The 15,642-nt window shown below is 33.0% G+C and overlaps 1 protein-coding gene across 3 annotated transcripts in view; it reads left to right on the forward strand.

Annotated features, from left to right (window-relative positions):
* The window catches only part of SEMA3E (semaphorin 3E), a 261,910-nt gene that overhangs the window by 216,184 nt on the left and 30,084 nt on the right, over positions 1 to 15,642 (forward strand). For all 3 annotated transcript variants that reach the window (XM_059934035.1, XM_059934036.1, XM_059934037.1), the window contains exons 6-10: positions 7,185 to 7,304; positions 8,362 to 8,504; positions 9,568 to 9,682; positions 10,117 to 10,186; positions 13,047 to 13,191. In XM_059934035.1, the coding sequence (XP_059790018.1) occupies positions 7,185 to 7,304; positions 8,362 to 8,504; positions 9,568 to 9,682; positions 10,117 to 10,186; positions 13,047 to 13,191 (593 nt within the window). The remainder of the gene's footprint in view (positions 1 to 7,184; positions 7,305 to 8,361; positions 8,505 to 9,567; positions 9,683 to 10,116; positions 10,187 to 13,046; positions 13,192 to 15,642) is intronic.

The raw sequence follows: 15,642 nt of genomic DNA on the forward strand, positions 1-15,642 counted from the left end.
ACTTCATAGATTTAAGATTTGAATATGTCTGGAAGAAAGAGACTGTCTTATCATCTTTCTTTTACCATACAATATATTGCACAGAAAAGGCCTCCTTTAAATATCGACTGAATGAAATACTCACTGAGCTTCCTAAACAAACAAACCAAAAATAAATTTGGGGATGTTATTCACAAGAATATTATAAAAGGTATTGAAAGTCAAAAATTACGCAATAAACACTACTTCTCTAGTAAAATCCTAAGAAGATTGGAAGAGAACACCATTTATTTTTAACATTTATTTTAATGGTTAAAAGTAATTTTTTTTTAGCCACTCACCACTCAGCCTCCTTGTAGCTTGTTTTTGCATGAAACCAGGAATTTGAAACTGAATTTTTTTAAGAGGGGAAATATTACTAGAGGGACGTTTCCAAGTGAATTTCATTGAACTTCCAAATCGAATTACACTATGCTAAAATATGAAGTGCTTGCCATCTGGGTGACTGTTTCGCTTATTCAGAAAAGAAATCAAATCATAAGAGCCCTCCAAGCTAAACACAAAAGTTATAGAATAATCCCTCCAAAGAGAAGAAATAAAAATATAATTCTTCTCATTTATCCACTAGCTTTCATCCCAAAGTACCTTTGAGAGATCATTCACTCACTGTGGATATGCAGCGGCCACTGGGATGGAAATCTGATAACCTATGTGAGCCAGCAACTCTTTAAAAGACAGGAAGTAGAAATAATTCACCCAATTGAAAAAGCAGCAGGAATTTGGACTGGAAAAAATGGAGCTACCTGAGTTGGAATTTGGCAGGCTTGGTGCAGCTTACTCTGACAGGAAAAGAATGCATTAATGTGGTATTTTATGACCGCACATGTTCTCTGCTGATGGGTTAGGACAGGACTCCAGCAAAAAGGTGACCATCTTTAGACCATTTCTGCTTCTTTGCTTCTTTGTTAATTATAGGTCACACTTAACTTTTAATACCTGTTCACATTAAGATTCACTTTCATCATTAAAAAAAAAAAACCCTCAACTTTGTAACAATACTCATACAACTAACAAGGCCCCCAAAGAAAAAAACATGCTCACAAATCTGAGAATTTCTTATAATATCTTAACTTTAGATACAAGTTTCATTTTATTTAACTTAAATTCAGTTGGCTTAAGATCACATGGAGTAAAAGCTTACTGAAAAACTAAGTAAGGAATAAATATTATTTGTTAGGTGAAAGACAGGTTAATGAACACTTTTATTAAATTTATAGTCTAATTTAGAATGGAAATGTTAGTAACTGGCAATGATTCTGTGTGAAACAAGATTTAAGGAGTAAAACAAGCCTCTTTATTGAGCTATGTTCTCTATGTTCAGAAACCAGTCAAAATGAAGTCATACATTAATTAGGTTTGCTCTTTAAATGTCACTTTGTATTAACAGAATTTATCTTGGTGGTGTATAAATTCATATCACAGGTGCAATATTTCTATATGTTTAACCACACTTTCCCTCTGCGGTGATTACTAATATTACATTTAAAATGGTCTTAAATAACTGGTTGAAGAAGGCAAGACATTATAATCTGGTTTTAAAAACAGTTTTTTGAAACAATGAATTACATAGTAAAATGAATTGCTGCATTACTTGTCTGTGCCTTTCAAGTCAACGAAAGATACTTAGGACTTATCTTGCCACTAAAAATTATTAGGTTTGGTGGCCGGCCAAATAAAAATTCAGGAAATATTTTCTTTATGTCATATGTCATTTTGGTCAGGAAGGAAAAGTATTAGCTGACTTTTTTGCATCAGTTTACATTTGATATAATATTGCAGTATTCTTTTTATTACGTTGATAACACCTTCAGTAACTTTGGGATTTCTTTGATACTTTGCCGACTCAATCTATTGCTACTGTTTTAAAGCATTTCATTCTGACCCAGATTTTTATTACCAGTTCTAGGTGTAATTTAATACATACCATACCTGAAGCCCCTAAGGTATGCTAATGTACATGTTACTAGTGTTTGGGGGAAAAACACTCTGATTTCTCAGGTACCTTTTCACACTTTGCTTTTGAAAGTGCTAGCTTTGTTGTTAGAATTTTTAGGATACTTTCAAGTTAAAGACTTACTGAATTTTATATCAACAAATAACCATGAATGAGGTATTTCATGGTCACCAAAATTTTCTTTCTGCGCTTTTCATGTCTTATGTTACATTTTACAGCAAATAAAACTACAAAAGTTTACAGTCATCTGGGGCTGAAACTATTGGGGACAAATACTAGAAGATAGAGTCCCTGTGTTCCTGGATTAAAATTATTAAATATAGGCTTTTTGAGGAACAAAAACTCAAAGAACTCTGCTATTCATATAAATGCCAACAGTGTTTTCTTTCTTTTGATATTTTCTCCCTGAAGCATTTTCGAAAAATCAGAATCTTATCCTGAGGTGTTTTTTTTAATTGCATTTCATAGTTTTTTAAAATTTGAACACTAAAAGTTTTAGATTTATTCACTTGTTAATTAACTCATTATGCCATTCTTTGATTCAACAAATGCTTATTGAGCATTTTCTGTATTCCAGACACTCTACAAGATATTGGTGACAAAAGAATCTAATAAGACACATCAAGAAGTCTGCATTCTAGTGAGGAATAATGTCAAACACAGGAGACAAACTATAGTAGGATGAGAAATATGATAGGCATGGGGCTATGGTGGTACTAGGAGCTACTAAACTAACACAAGTTTGGTTAGGGAAGGCTTCATGGAGAAAGTGGGCCGTGGCCAGGTAAATGGGAGGTGAAGTGGGAAGTGGGGGGAGGTGCAGAATTGTAGGCAAAGAACATACAGACCAAAAAAAAGGGCAGCAGAGAGAACAGAAAAGCTTGGCAACCTCAGGAAATCACTTGTACACCTCTCTGATTCTCCAAATAACCAAGACAGTGAGATTCCGAACAGTTTTGCCCCACACAGTAGGTTTGGGGCTGGGGGCTTAGTTTGCCAGATTTCCAGTGCAGAATTGTTTCCACTCTTCTTGTATCTGTACACAGAGACTATTGTTGAACATGACAGTGATAAGTTACATTCACCTGTCAAAATACCCTGCAGATGTGTTTTATTTTTTAATTATAACCAACTAACATTAACATAACATCAGCTACCATCAGAAACCAGTGCTATAACAATGAAACATAATATATGGCATACAAGTCAAATTGGTTATTTATATTCAGAATATCAAAATAGGTACCAGTAAACTTTATGACCAAGCTAATACATTTATTAAATATCATATCTGCCTAGACATAGAAAACTAAAAATTTGAGTAGTTCTGTTCTTATCATTGAAAATCTAAAACATATTTTACTATTTGTATGAAATTTTTTTTAATCTGTGAAAATATGAATTATCCAGATATTATTTTTTGCTCTATACAATGCCAAAATATTGATTCACAAATTGTCTCTATACCAAATAGCTATAATTTTAAAGTTTTCAACTAGAAACTATGTATTTGCCATAAATAGTATCAATTATAATAATGTTGATTATTTTTGCTCATTTAATTACTATTAGTTAACTTTGTGCCTAAAGCTTTATTCTCATTTATTATTTTTCATTAAAGTGTTTATTTTTTCTTAGGAAAGTATTTTACCAAACATCATTATTATCTATTACTATAAATTTATTTTGTTCTTCACACTGATAATAAAATATGAAAGGAGAATCTTTCCCTTCTGAGGAAGATCTAATGTTTCCAACACAAACACGTTTGGTTCAGTTTACATAGCATATAGTTTTTAGCACCTGTCTAGTAGCTTCTTTGAAGTTTAAGTCATACAGTTCATATTGTATTATTTGAATTGTTCACAAACTATTTTCTTTTATCTGGATACAAAAAGGGAAACTGGGTAAAATTGGTACTATTTCATCTTTTCCTTTTTGCAGAGAACCTGCCCTGGATGTATATTATTTGGTATCATATGGCTCCATCTAGTGGCTTCAAGGGGAACTTTTATGTTAAATTTGTTAAATTTGTAGAATTGATTACAAGTAGAACTTGGAAACAGTGTTCAAATTGGGATAAGTGCAAGAAAATTGATGTGAACTAAAATAAAGATTATTTTTCCAAAGTAATATTTTCATATATAAAAGTTCTGTAAATATTTTAGGAAACTGAATTACATTAAATATTAAAAACTTAAGAAATATAAAACTGTCATGATTTTAAAGAAATCTTTTTTTTGTACCCATTATGAATTAAACATTCAGTCCAGTCCATATTAGAAAAATAAGTTCTGTTTAGGACAGTTTTACAAAATGGCATTTTTATTTTATTACTGTATTTTATTGAAGTATAGTTGATTTACATATATATATTCTTTTTCAGATTCTTTTCCATTATAGGTTATTACAAGATATTGATAATAGTTCCCTGTGCTATACAGTAGATCCTGTTGTTTATCCATTTTATGTATAGTATTATGTATCTATTAATCCCAGATTCCCAATTTATTCTACCCCTCCCTTTCTCCTTTGGTAACCATAAGTTTGTTTTCTATGTCTGTGAGTCTATTTCTGTTTTGTGAATAAGTTCATTTGTATCATTTTTTTTTTAGATTCCACATGTAAGTGATAACACATGATATTTGTCTTTCTGTGTCTGACTTACTTCAATTAGCATGAAAATCTCTAGGTCCATCCATGTAAGATGGCCTTTATATTTTTATGGAAACTATAACCAAGTACAATAGTTTTTTTAAATTTCAGAACAACCCTTGCTCTGGTGGTTCAATAGTCAACTAACTCTTTTGTGCGTGAACTCGTTCATTTCTGCCATAGAGTTGATGATCTCCAAGGCCTTTTAATGAATTCAACATGACTCTCTTTTATCTATGTTCAAGTAGTACGGATTGAACCCCACATATGGTTCATATCCCTAACCACTGAATACATTTTATCCCAAAATACTCTTTTTCCACATGGATATAAAACTTCTGGTGAAGACAGCGCTGATTGAATTTGATACAAATTATGTTGTTCTTCCCCCCTTCTAGTTTCAAAGAATATGCTTAAATAAGAGTTCTGATATAACTCTTCTCTACCAAATTTTATTTTCTTAAGTCCAGATATAAAGCATCTTTATTTTTTAGTTTTTGTTATTTTCCTTATCATATTTCTCATTCAGCATGCATTGAATATACAGGATGAACTCAACAAATACAGCTCCTTTTTAAATTTGTTGTCTTGAAAATTTTCAAATACAAAGAAAAATTGAAAGAGGAGTAAAAATTTATAGCATTTACGTTGGCCCACCAACTGTTAATATTCTACCATATTTGCCTCTGTCTCTCCTGTCTGTCTGTCTCTCTCTTTCTCACTTATATAATATATATAGTTTAAAAGTTAATTCCTTTGCGAAAGACCTGGATTTTATTTATTTGTATCTTGTATAGTTTTTAAATATCCATAGTGGGTTTTGTGAACCAAAAAAACCATTTATGGTTACTTGTCTTTTTGTAAATGAAGAATAGTTTATTATAGTAACATTTATCAAAACTTAGTTTTCTTGTTTTCAAATTCAATGTATATCTCACTTTTCTTTTTCTAAATCTAAATCTAACAAAAGCAATTATCTTTACTTTTGAAAAATTGTTAGTTATCTCAAGGTGGAAATAAACTTCTTACAGTGATCCTATTTACAACTCAGTTGATTACTTTCTCAAATTTTAAACCATACAAATATAATTAATCTGTTCAAGTTTTTTAAAGTTTTAAAGATCTTACCTTAAAGTTGAAACAATTTTTAAATCTAATCAATAAAATTTATAAATATGACACTCAAGTTTTGTTTAATTCTGTTTAGATACTTGGTCAAATTTTTATACTGTAACTTTAATAATTCTAATTCTAAAATTGAGTATACAATTAAATTTATTATATTGGAAATCCAATTAATTTGAATTCTCTTAAAAAAAGCACTTTAAATACCACTTGGACACATATGTACACATTCCAGATTTAACAGAAAGGCATTAATACTTTGAGTATACTTTTAGTATACTCGTCTGTATTTTAAAACCGGACCACAGTTAAATGACACTCATTAAGAAAATAATTTTGTCACCCTAAATTGAGGTTGCTATATCCAGTGATCTGTTGCTATCATCTGCTTCTTGGCCAGAGATTTTAGCCCAGGACAGGATTTGAGCCTCATATGCCCAGGACAATCCTTCTGGCCTCACTGAGGAGCACACCAGTTACCTTTTGTTGTCAGTTCGACGAAAGAGGACCCCAAGTTCCTGTGCTTGAGAGGTTTTGGTCTTTCTGGAGGTCTAGTTATATCATTATGTTATTTTTCTTTTTGTTAATTATTTTTTCTCTTCTTGTGAGCAATTTTAATGTCTTTCTTTCTGGCTGGCCCCAAAGATATGTTGTCATGGCTTGAGATCCTGCATACGTTTGTGTATTCCTTGGTCTGATTTAAGTCTGTGACCTTCACCACATGTTGCAGCTAACTTCATTCATTCTCTTGACTGCCTGATTAAATTATGAACTCTTTCTGTCATTTCTGTCTAAATAAGCCACACACTTACAAATTAAATGACAACTAATTGGATTATATACAGCTTTGTCAGACTTTGTGGTTCCTGCATTAAAATCATGTTGATGGAAGCAATTTCTTACTACAAGAAGAATGTGAGTTAGCTGACTCACATATAATACCAGTACTAATACTAATACCAATACTAATACTAATACCCTGATGATATCAAGGTTAAAAGAAGTTTATTAAAATACCATAAAGCAAAAAAAAAAAAAAAAAAAAAAAAAAATACCATAAAGCCAGGTTATTTATCAAATACTCATGTAGGCCTTAGTATATGCCAGCTACTATTCTAAATGCTTTACTCTTAGCAACACTTCTGAGTGCTATTCCCCTATTTGTAAGTGTGGAAACTGAGGCGCCGAGAGGTTAAGCAATTTGCCCAAGTTCACACATCTAGTAAGTGGCAGAGTCACAATTCAAACCCTGGCCGTCTGCCTGTATCATCTATGCTCTTAGCAGTAGTATCCGTTTCACTAGGCCGTATACACGGGAAACCTGGATATGTTTATTGTAATTGTGGTTTTATACATTGTCATCAGACCCAGAAACGAATACTGACTTATCTTATCTGATGTTTTCATGCAGGTAGTGAATTGTTTTCTGGACTCTACAGTGACTACTGGGGCAGAGACGCTGCCATTTTTAGGAGCCTGGGGCGACTGGCTCATATCCGCACTGAGCACGATGACGAGCGCCTGTTGAAAGGTAGGATTGAGGAGAAAAGCGTATGTAAATCAGAACTGAAAGCAAGTCCAGAGCTCACGGGAAACTTGCCATTTTGATAATGATAACAATACAAATGTAATTTATAGTTTTCACAAATTTCAGGGATTTTTTCCTTAGCAATATTCCCGAATTAAAATATTATATATGATATATGTATATCATTTTATAGCAGAGTGGATCAGCTTTATTATACAACCAGATTACCCTCATAGCAATAGTTAGAAATCAGGACTTAAATGAACAAGACAAATATATGAAAAGTGAAAACCCCTTTCATCCAATAGTTGCTTTGTTTTCTCTTGTCAGTTGGTATAATTTTGCATGAATTGATTGCTTTGCTTTGCTTGTTTTAATAGGATCACATTGTACTTGAGAGACAAATGAAATTCTAGGAGAATCACTAGGCATTCATTTACATAGAATCCTTTGTAAGGAATCATGTTTATATTTTGGCACATTGGTATATCTAGGGACTAAAGTCATTTTATAGTGAGTGGTTTCATTATTTTCAGCCTTTTTATTAAGCTTTAGAGTGCATAATCATTATTGGCAGCATTTTATCATTAAAATATTTGACATTCCGTATCAGTCAAAGGTCATTCCCTCAGATCCCTTTGATTACAAATACAAAAACTTAAACTGGTCTTCCATGAGCTGGACTGGTAGATAATTTATGAATTAAAAAATAATGATAGACTTCTTTGCTAAAATATTTTACATATATTATATTGACTTTAATATATGCCTCCCATATATATATGGGAGGAAATTTATGGATTTTATAATCATGCTGCTCCTAATCTGTTCTTCTTTGAATTCATTTCAGGTCTATAATGTATGCTATTTGAAATTGATTTATTTCCCTCCAACTCAGTTAAATTTTAAATACCCTAACATTTCTTAAAAATTGTTGATTTGCACAGAATATGGAGATAGCTACATGATTGTAATGTTTAGTACAAAATTTCAAGGTAAATATATTAACTTATTTTGTTGTAATAGTTATTTCATTTTCTTCTATTTTTTACTTCTCTAGAACCAAAATTTGTAGGTTCGTACATGATCCCTGACAATGAAGACCGAGATGACAACAAAGTGTATTTCTTTTTTACGGAGAAGGCCCTGGAGGCAGAAAACAATGCCCAGGCAATTTACACCAGAGTGGGGCGACTCTGCGTGGTGAGGACCGCCTTCCTCTCTCACTAAGCTTGCCTAACTCACAATTAATGGTCAGACCTTTGTTCATTTTATAGTAGGTTTCTACTGTAAAGTATTTTCTTCTATTCTGTTAGGCTCCCTAAAATTGGTATTTACTATCTAGTCTTCAGACTTCATATCTACTGAAAGTTTAATCTGAAAAGAGCTTTGCATTTTGTGTGATTTTCTCCATTTTCAAAGCCCTACTAAGAAATGGCCTATAATTAGGCTATACTTCTTCCTACACAGAAGTTTGAGCTCCATTTTTAAAAGTTAATTTCACCAAAATCTTGCTAGTTTCTTTAATCCACATTCTAAATAATTTACATAAGCATGTTTCAACAATTCAGATGGTTGATTCTGTAGGAAGAACATATATAGTTTGTTGGGCATAGTCAGATAGGTTGTTTCGTGAACATTCATCACCAACTGAAGTGGCCATATATATTGAGAGAATGCTAATAGTATTATAAATGTGAAGTTATTTTGATATTTAAGAAGATACTTGAATAAATTTAAGAAGATGTTTATATGTATGTTCAGTATATATGTATGTGTATACATATTCACATATACACACATATGTATTTTGTGTATGTGTGCAAATATGTATGCCTGTTATGTGTATGTGTGCTTGTGTGTTAGTATTTCAAGGCTTTTTCCCTAAAATAAGAAAAAGAAGTGGATGCTTCTGTACTTCTGAGATAAGCAGATTATTTATCAATAAAATAATAATAAATGTTACTGTATCATAAAGCTTACTACTTTATTTAGAAAAGTGTACTCTACTCTCTACTAACATTGTTTAATACCTGGAAACTATTTAATGGGCCAGGGTGAAAGTACACTGACAAGATCGAATGTGTAAACCTAAAGAAAAAGTTTATGGGGAATTGCATCTTTAATATTATTTGAAGATTATGCTCAAATTTTCACATTAAATAAAAGAACTATAACTCTTGCCATCTGCAGGTTTAATAATACAAAATCTGTTGTTGGTAAAAGTTCTCTGGATACCCATTTACCTGCTTTCTGTTTTTTACAGAACGATGTAGGAGGACAGAGAATACTAGTGAACAAGTGGAGCACTTTCCTGAAAGCTAGACTGGTTTGCTCAGTACCAGGAATGAATGGAATTGATACATATTTTGATGAATTAGGTAAATATTATTGGGAGAGTTAAATTTTCCTCTTCGATATATGTGCTTCTTTGTATAACCCTCATTGTTTCTAGCACATATGGAAAATTTGCTTTCTGCAGTAATTGACTTCTATCTAACTTAGAGCGAGTTTCTATTCTTTTCATCTTGGCCAGGTCCACGAATGGGACAAGGGAGTTGCAGGAACAGAAAGACCCTCTCTTGTTAGTTTAGAGTCGGCGCCTCTAGTTCCCTCCTTGAGGCCCAGCTCAAAGTCATCTTGAACAGTCATCAGTCTCACTGTGTTGTGATTTGGTCATTGTCATATGACTGTATATGGAAATTTATATCTTAAAATCTATCATGGGTTCTAAACTATTTTATGTCAATGTATTTTCTTCACATGCAACGAGGGCTAAACATATTAAGTAACATAATGGTCTTTAATGTTTCAGAGGATGTTTTTTTGCTGCATACCAGAGATCATAAGAACCCAGTGATATTTGGACTCTTCAACACTACCAGGTGAGAAATTTATATGATCAGTCAAAACATCATGAAACAAAGGATGCCAAACCCCTTCACCGTATATGCAATTGAAAATACTATTGACCAATGTGTTATTCTCACTTTCTATACTTTATAAGTCACCAGTTTCTCTTCGTTCTCCTGTGTTTGCAGTTGTACTTTGATGTTTAAAGCCACAATCTCAATCCAGATCCTTATTTGTTTTTGTTTGAAGTACCAGCATCCTCCTATGCTCAGTGTCCTAAGTTCTTCCCTCTCTGATCTACAACAGAATGATTTTTTTTTCCTCATACAGTTTTTAAGGTACTAGTTCCATGCTATAGAGTCTAGGATAATTCTTTCAATCATCATATACAATTGTCCAAGTCAGGCTTTCAAGGCTCTCTATCAACTATTCCCCATTCAGGATTGAAAGTTTTTCGTCTAAGTTCCCACCGACTCTGCTTTTGACAAGATAATACCTTGTCAGAATCCCAGTGTCTGCTTTCCCTGTGACTGTGATTTTATTTATCTACTTTCCCTTCTAACGCTGATTTATATCAGTTTTTCCAATACTTGTCAATTGCCATCTTCATGAAACACTCCTTGATTCCTTAATCACAGAGCGCTTGGCTCACTCCTTTACTCTGGTTGTCTTGCTCCTATGTAGATTCTTAGAGAACACACATTTATGATTTACCCTCTGAGTTTTAAATTTTAAAAAGGTGCTCAAGTTTAGGGCTTATGATCTAGTATTTTTCTCTTTTATGCTTTTGTATTTTGTATCCATTGAAGAGTGCTGGAAAAATGAATCAAATATTTCATGTGTGTTGATACATGAATGAAAAAATTATTAGAATCAGTTTTGGTTGAAAGTTTATATATATAATTTCCTGAGTGTCTTTCCAAATAAGCAGAGTGGAGATGATATGGCTGGAATGAGAAATAAAGAACATACTTCAATTCTCTTGACAGGAAAAGAACGATATTACTCAGTTCCTCGTTTGCATTGCATTGGCCTTAAACTGTTCTATAGCCATGTATACCTTGTTTGTTTGGGATCGCTCCACATAGTTTTTGTTTACTTTTTCAGCAGGTAGTTTATTACGCTCACTTTGAAAAAAAAAATAATAAAGCTCTTTCAATAAGTATCCTGCTATCGTAAGGAGACCTTTTCTTCAGCACAGAAACATGGAAACAATTTTGCTATCAGTTATTCCGTGATGCGAGGAGATGTTAATGTACATTGGTAGCTATCACAGTCCCTGGAAAATCCCTAACCTCTTTTTACACTTCATCTTCTGCCTTATGCCAGTGAAGAATTTGTACACTGCATGATAAATCCATGGCTTTATATGATAAATATAAGCTATAGGATAATCAGTATAGATTTTTTTATGGGTTATAATGATCAGTTTATAAGCTGCTTTCATAAATGATAGCATAATGGATCTGTCTGAGATTTCAAAGACAAGACATTATTTTCTTCCATAATTTCAATTTTGACTGTTCAATTTATACGTAATTGTGAGAAAAAGGCTTGCCAGCTGTTACCTGACGTAAAGGTTGATATCATAGCATGGTGATCAAAGGTTTACTGCCACGTTAGTTGGAAGACTATCTCTGGTTTTCTCACTGTTGCAGGCATTTCCAATTGCTTCAAGGTGTGTTATAAAATGTGTGAATTGCTGTTCTCAGACAGTAACGTAACTGCTCTTCTACAGGTATCTCAGAATGTAGGAAATGTTACACTTACAGAAAACTTTGCATTTTGCAAAGCACTTTCACAAACTAATTATTTTAATTCTCACAATAAGGAGGCTACGGAAGTGTTAGAATTCATTCAGATTATGCCAAATTAAGAAATGCAGCCAGATCTTTAAAACAAATCATTCTAAAATGTCCTTTTGCAGAATCTTATGCCCCCAATAAAGCTTGCTGTAGTTAGTCAACTACTGTCTTTATCTGCAACAAGTAGAAATTTTTATCAAAAAAATAATTTCAGTTGCTAGTAGTTCTGCAGGTAAAGAATCTGAGTTTTGTAGAATGTAAGTCTTTTTCTCAAAATTAATCTGGTGCAGCCCAGTAAACCTTTCCACTGTAGCACTGTTTTCAGTGACCTGAAGGAAGGAATATACAGCAAGCTTATTAATGTTTCCGTGACCCCAAGCTAAAGAATGAAACAAAGCCCCAAATTTTCTTTAGACTTTAAATTGTTCTTCAGATCATATACACTAAGAGAAGTAATAAAATTTGAATAAAATTTATAGCAATATTAACAGCATGGAGAATAGGAAAACACTGTCTACTTGGAAGAGAGGACAACGTACAAGGAGATAAAGCCTTCCTCAACTTGGGAATGAATCTTTAAAATATTAAGGCCAAATCTTCCTTAATAAAAAATATAAAAACACAAAAGAATCTGAAAAAGAATATGTGTGTGTATATATATATATGTATATATATGTGTATATGTGTGTGTGTGTGTGTATAATTATGTGTGTGTGTATATATATATATATATATATAAAACTGAATCACTGTGCTGTACACCTGAAACTAACACAGCATTGTAAATCAACTATACTTCAATAAAAAAAATAAGGTTTAACTGGAAAAAATGAAGTGACACAACTGCTTTTGTGATTCTAACAATGTCATTTTCAATTTATTATAATAAATAGGCAAAAAATGGTAAATTTTGGAGTTTCCATACTTGAAATATTGCAATAGTTAATATCTCTAGAATTTCCTATGCTTAAGAGATTGCAAGTCTTTTATCCAAAAGACTTCATCCTTATCTATGTTGTCTGCGGGGCTTGACTCGGTGACCTCCTAGTCTGTTCCAGAACAGTAACTTATCTTTTTTTTTTTTTAGTAATATATTTAGAGGGCATGCTATATGTGTCTATCACATGTCCAGTATCCGGGCAGCCTTTAATGGACCATATGCACATAAGGAAGGACCTGAATACCACTGGTCACTCTATGAAGGAAAAGTCCCTTATCCAAGACCTGGTTCTGTAAGTTTAGGCATTTAACAAAGTATTCTTATTTTTTAAAGACTCTTTTAGTAATATTCTGTTCATTGTTTCAGATGCTTTACTAAATTAGCATGAAATAGTTAAATTCAACACCTAAAAATATGCTTGATTACTTGCAAGGTAAAGAAATATTACTTCGTACATCAAGATGTATGCTTGTTATTTAATGAAAAGAATATAATCTAGCATTATAGACTATATATTATTGTTGATATTTTAGCTATCTATGTAGGTCTCACTAAAATTTTATTTTTAAGGGTACTGGTGAATACAGAAATATCCAGTGAAATGAGCATCATATTCCTCTCAGCCTCTTCAGAAGAATTAGTGCCACATGTGATTTCCAAGCAAGAGAATGTTACCAAATTTTTATATTATAATATTTGAGTCAGGCTCTCAGTTCCCTAGGCCAAATTTTCTCCCTACTTCTCACTTTAACATGTCAAGAGGAAGCTTTTTCTCTGGCTCTTCAGAATTCTGAGCACCCCATTTGCCATCCTTGCTCGCCTTCTGGAAGAAAAGTGACAATACAGCTGTGTTGCTAGAGAATAAGAAGTTCCACCATTTGCCTCTTAACTGATACTACTAAGATTCTCCCTAACTAGCCATTCAAACTTTGTGCTTTTAATTGCACACATGATGATGATTATGATGAGGATGATTTTGTATCATATGTCCCGTACACAACTAGGTTGGGAAAGTGTAGCATCAATTGTATCTGCTGTCCATGGAGAACAAATACTGAACTTGTCATGCACGTCACAGTCTACACTATTATGAGCAGCTGGTGAAAACCCAACACTAGGCTGATTCCACAAGTGCTTGCAAGTCGAGTAGAAACCATTTTTGCAGAGCCAAAATTCAAAGTGGAAACAAAGCTTACCTACATTAACAAGTGTAAGGCTTTACCATTACAATCACTCTCTCTCACTAGCTTAGAATTATTACTTACAGTAAGACATAAAGTATATTTTATTTCACTCTATTGATTGAAATTACAATTTAAATGGAGAAAACCCACTCCTGTGGCTTTGCTGGAAATGCTTCTTGAAACCGCATGGTATTAAAGGAGATTTGGAGGAAGTGACTGGTTACTGAACTGCTTCCAGGCTGGTCCACAATGTTTCCAATTATATATCATGAAAGTACACTCAAGTGAAAAATTCATGCCAAATTGAGAAATATGGCCCAAATTTTTAAAACAAACCATTAAAAATGCCCTCTTTGCAGAATCTGATTACTAAACTACTGTATTTATACTCTGAAGTGGAAAGTTTTTATCAAGGTCATCATTGCAATTGCTGCTGGTTCTGGAGGAAAATATGTGAAATGAGGGAGTGCTTAATAACAAGCATGAATCAACGCAGTTAAAGGTATTCCAAGAAGTAACTTAGGTACTGTTGAACATTTATTTTTAGAGTCAGTGATTTAAGAATTGAGACACATTATGGCAAATATTTCTGGTTTTCTCAATTTATTGTGTCTAATTCATACAAAAATAATATAAATTCATACAGATTACAGTAGAACAGAGAGGGTTTTTTCCTTATTTAACAATGATGGAATTTGAATAGGTTTCAGTGTTACAGTACTAAAATTCTGTAGTCAGTGAGCCAATTGGAACCATCACCAATCATAGTATCAATAATGGGAAAGCTATTGTGCAGTTGTGATTCTTAATTTGGGGGGAAGATTTAGCACAATAAAGAGTCTCTTTGTTTTGCTATAAACAATATATTGTTCATAGGAAATTAAAATTTAATTTACAAATATGAAAAATAAATTTTAGAAGCAGGAAAAATAATTAGAGTATTTATAATGTTACACGTTTGTATTACCTCTAGACTATACCAATATTACATATACTTTACTTTTTCAGGATTTCACTACTATCTGTCTATTTCTACTGCTGCATGTTTGAAATAATTCAGTCTCTCTATGCAATTTTTAATGCAGATTTTATTTCTGTAATGAAGAATATATGGTTACTAAATATTGCTAAATGCACAGTTGATTAACTGAACATACCCAGTTTTTTTTTTTTTTTTTTTTTTTTAAATTTCATCCATAATCACTCCACTCAGATAATCGGAATTAACATTACTTCCAATTTCCAATGTACTTAACTTTTAATTTATTTATTTTATTTTTATTTTTGGCTGTGTTGGGTCTTCGTTTCTGTGCCAGGGCTTTCTCTAGTTGTAGCAAGCGGGGGTCACTCTTCATCGCGGTGCGCGGGCCTCTCACTATCGCGGCCTCTCTTGTTGCGGAGCACAGGCTCCAGACGCGCAGGCTCAGTAGTTGTGGCTCACGGGCCCAGCTGCTCCGCGGCATGCGGGATCTTCCCAGACCAGGGCTCGAACCCGTGTCCCCCGCATTAGCAGGCAGACTCCCAACCACTGCGCCACCAGGGAAGCCCCATACCCAGTT

Source organism: Balaenoptera ricei, chromosome 9, assembly GCF_028023285.1.
Source record: "Balaenoptera ricei isolate mBalRic1 chromosome 9, mBalRic1.hap2, whole genome shotgun sequence".
NCBI lineage: Eukaryota > Metazoa > Chordata > Mammalia > Artiodactyla > Balaenopteridae > Balaenoptera > Balaenoptera ricei.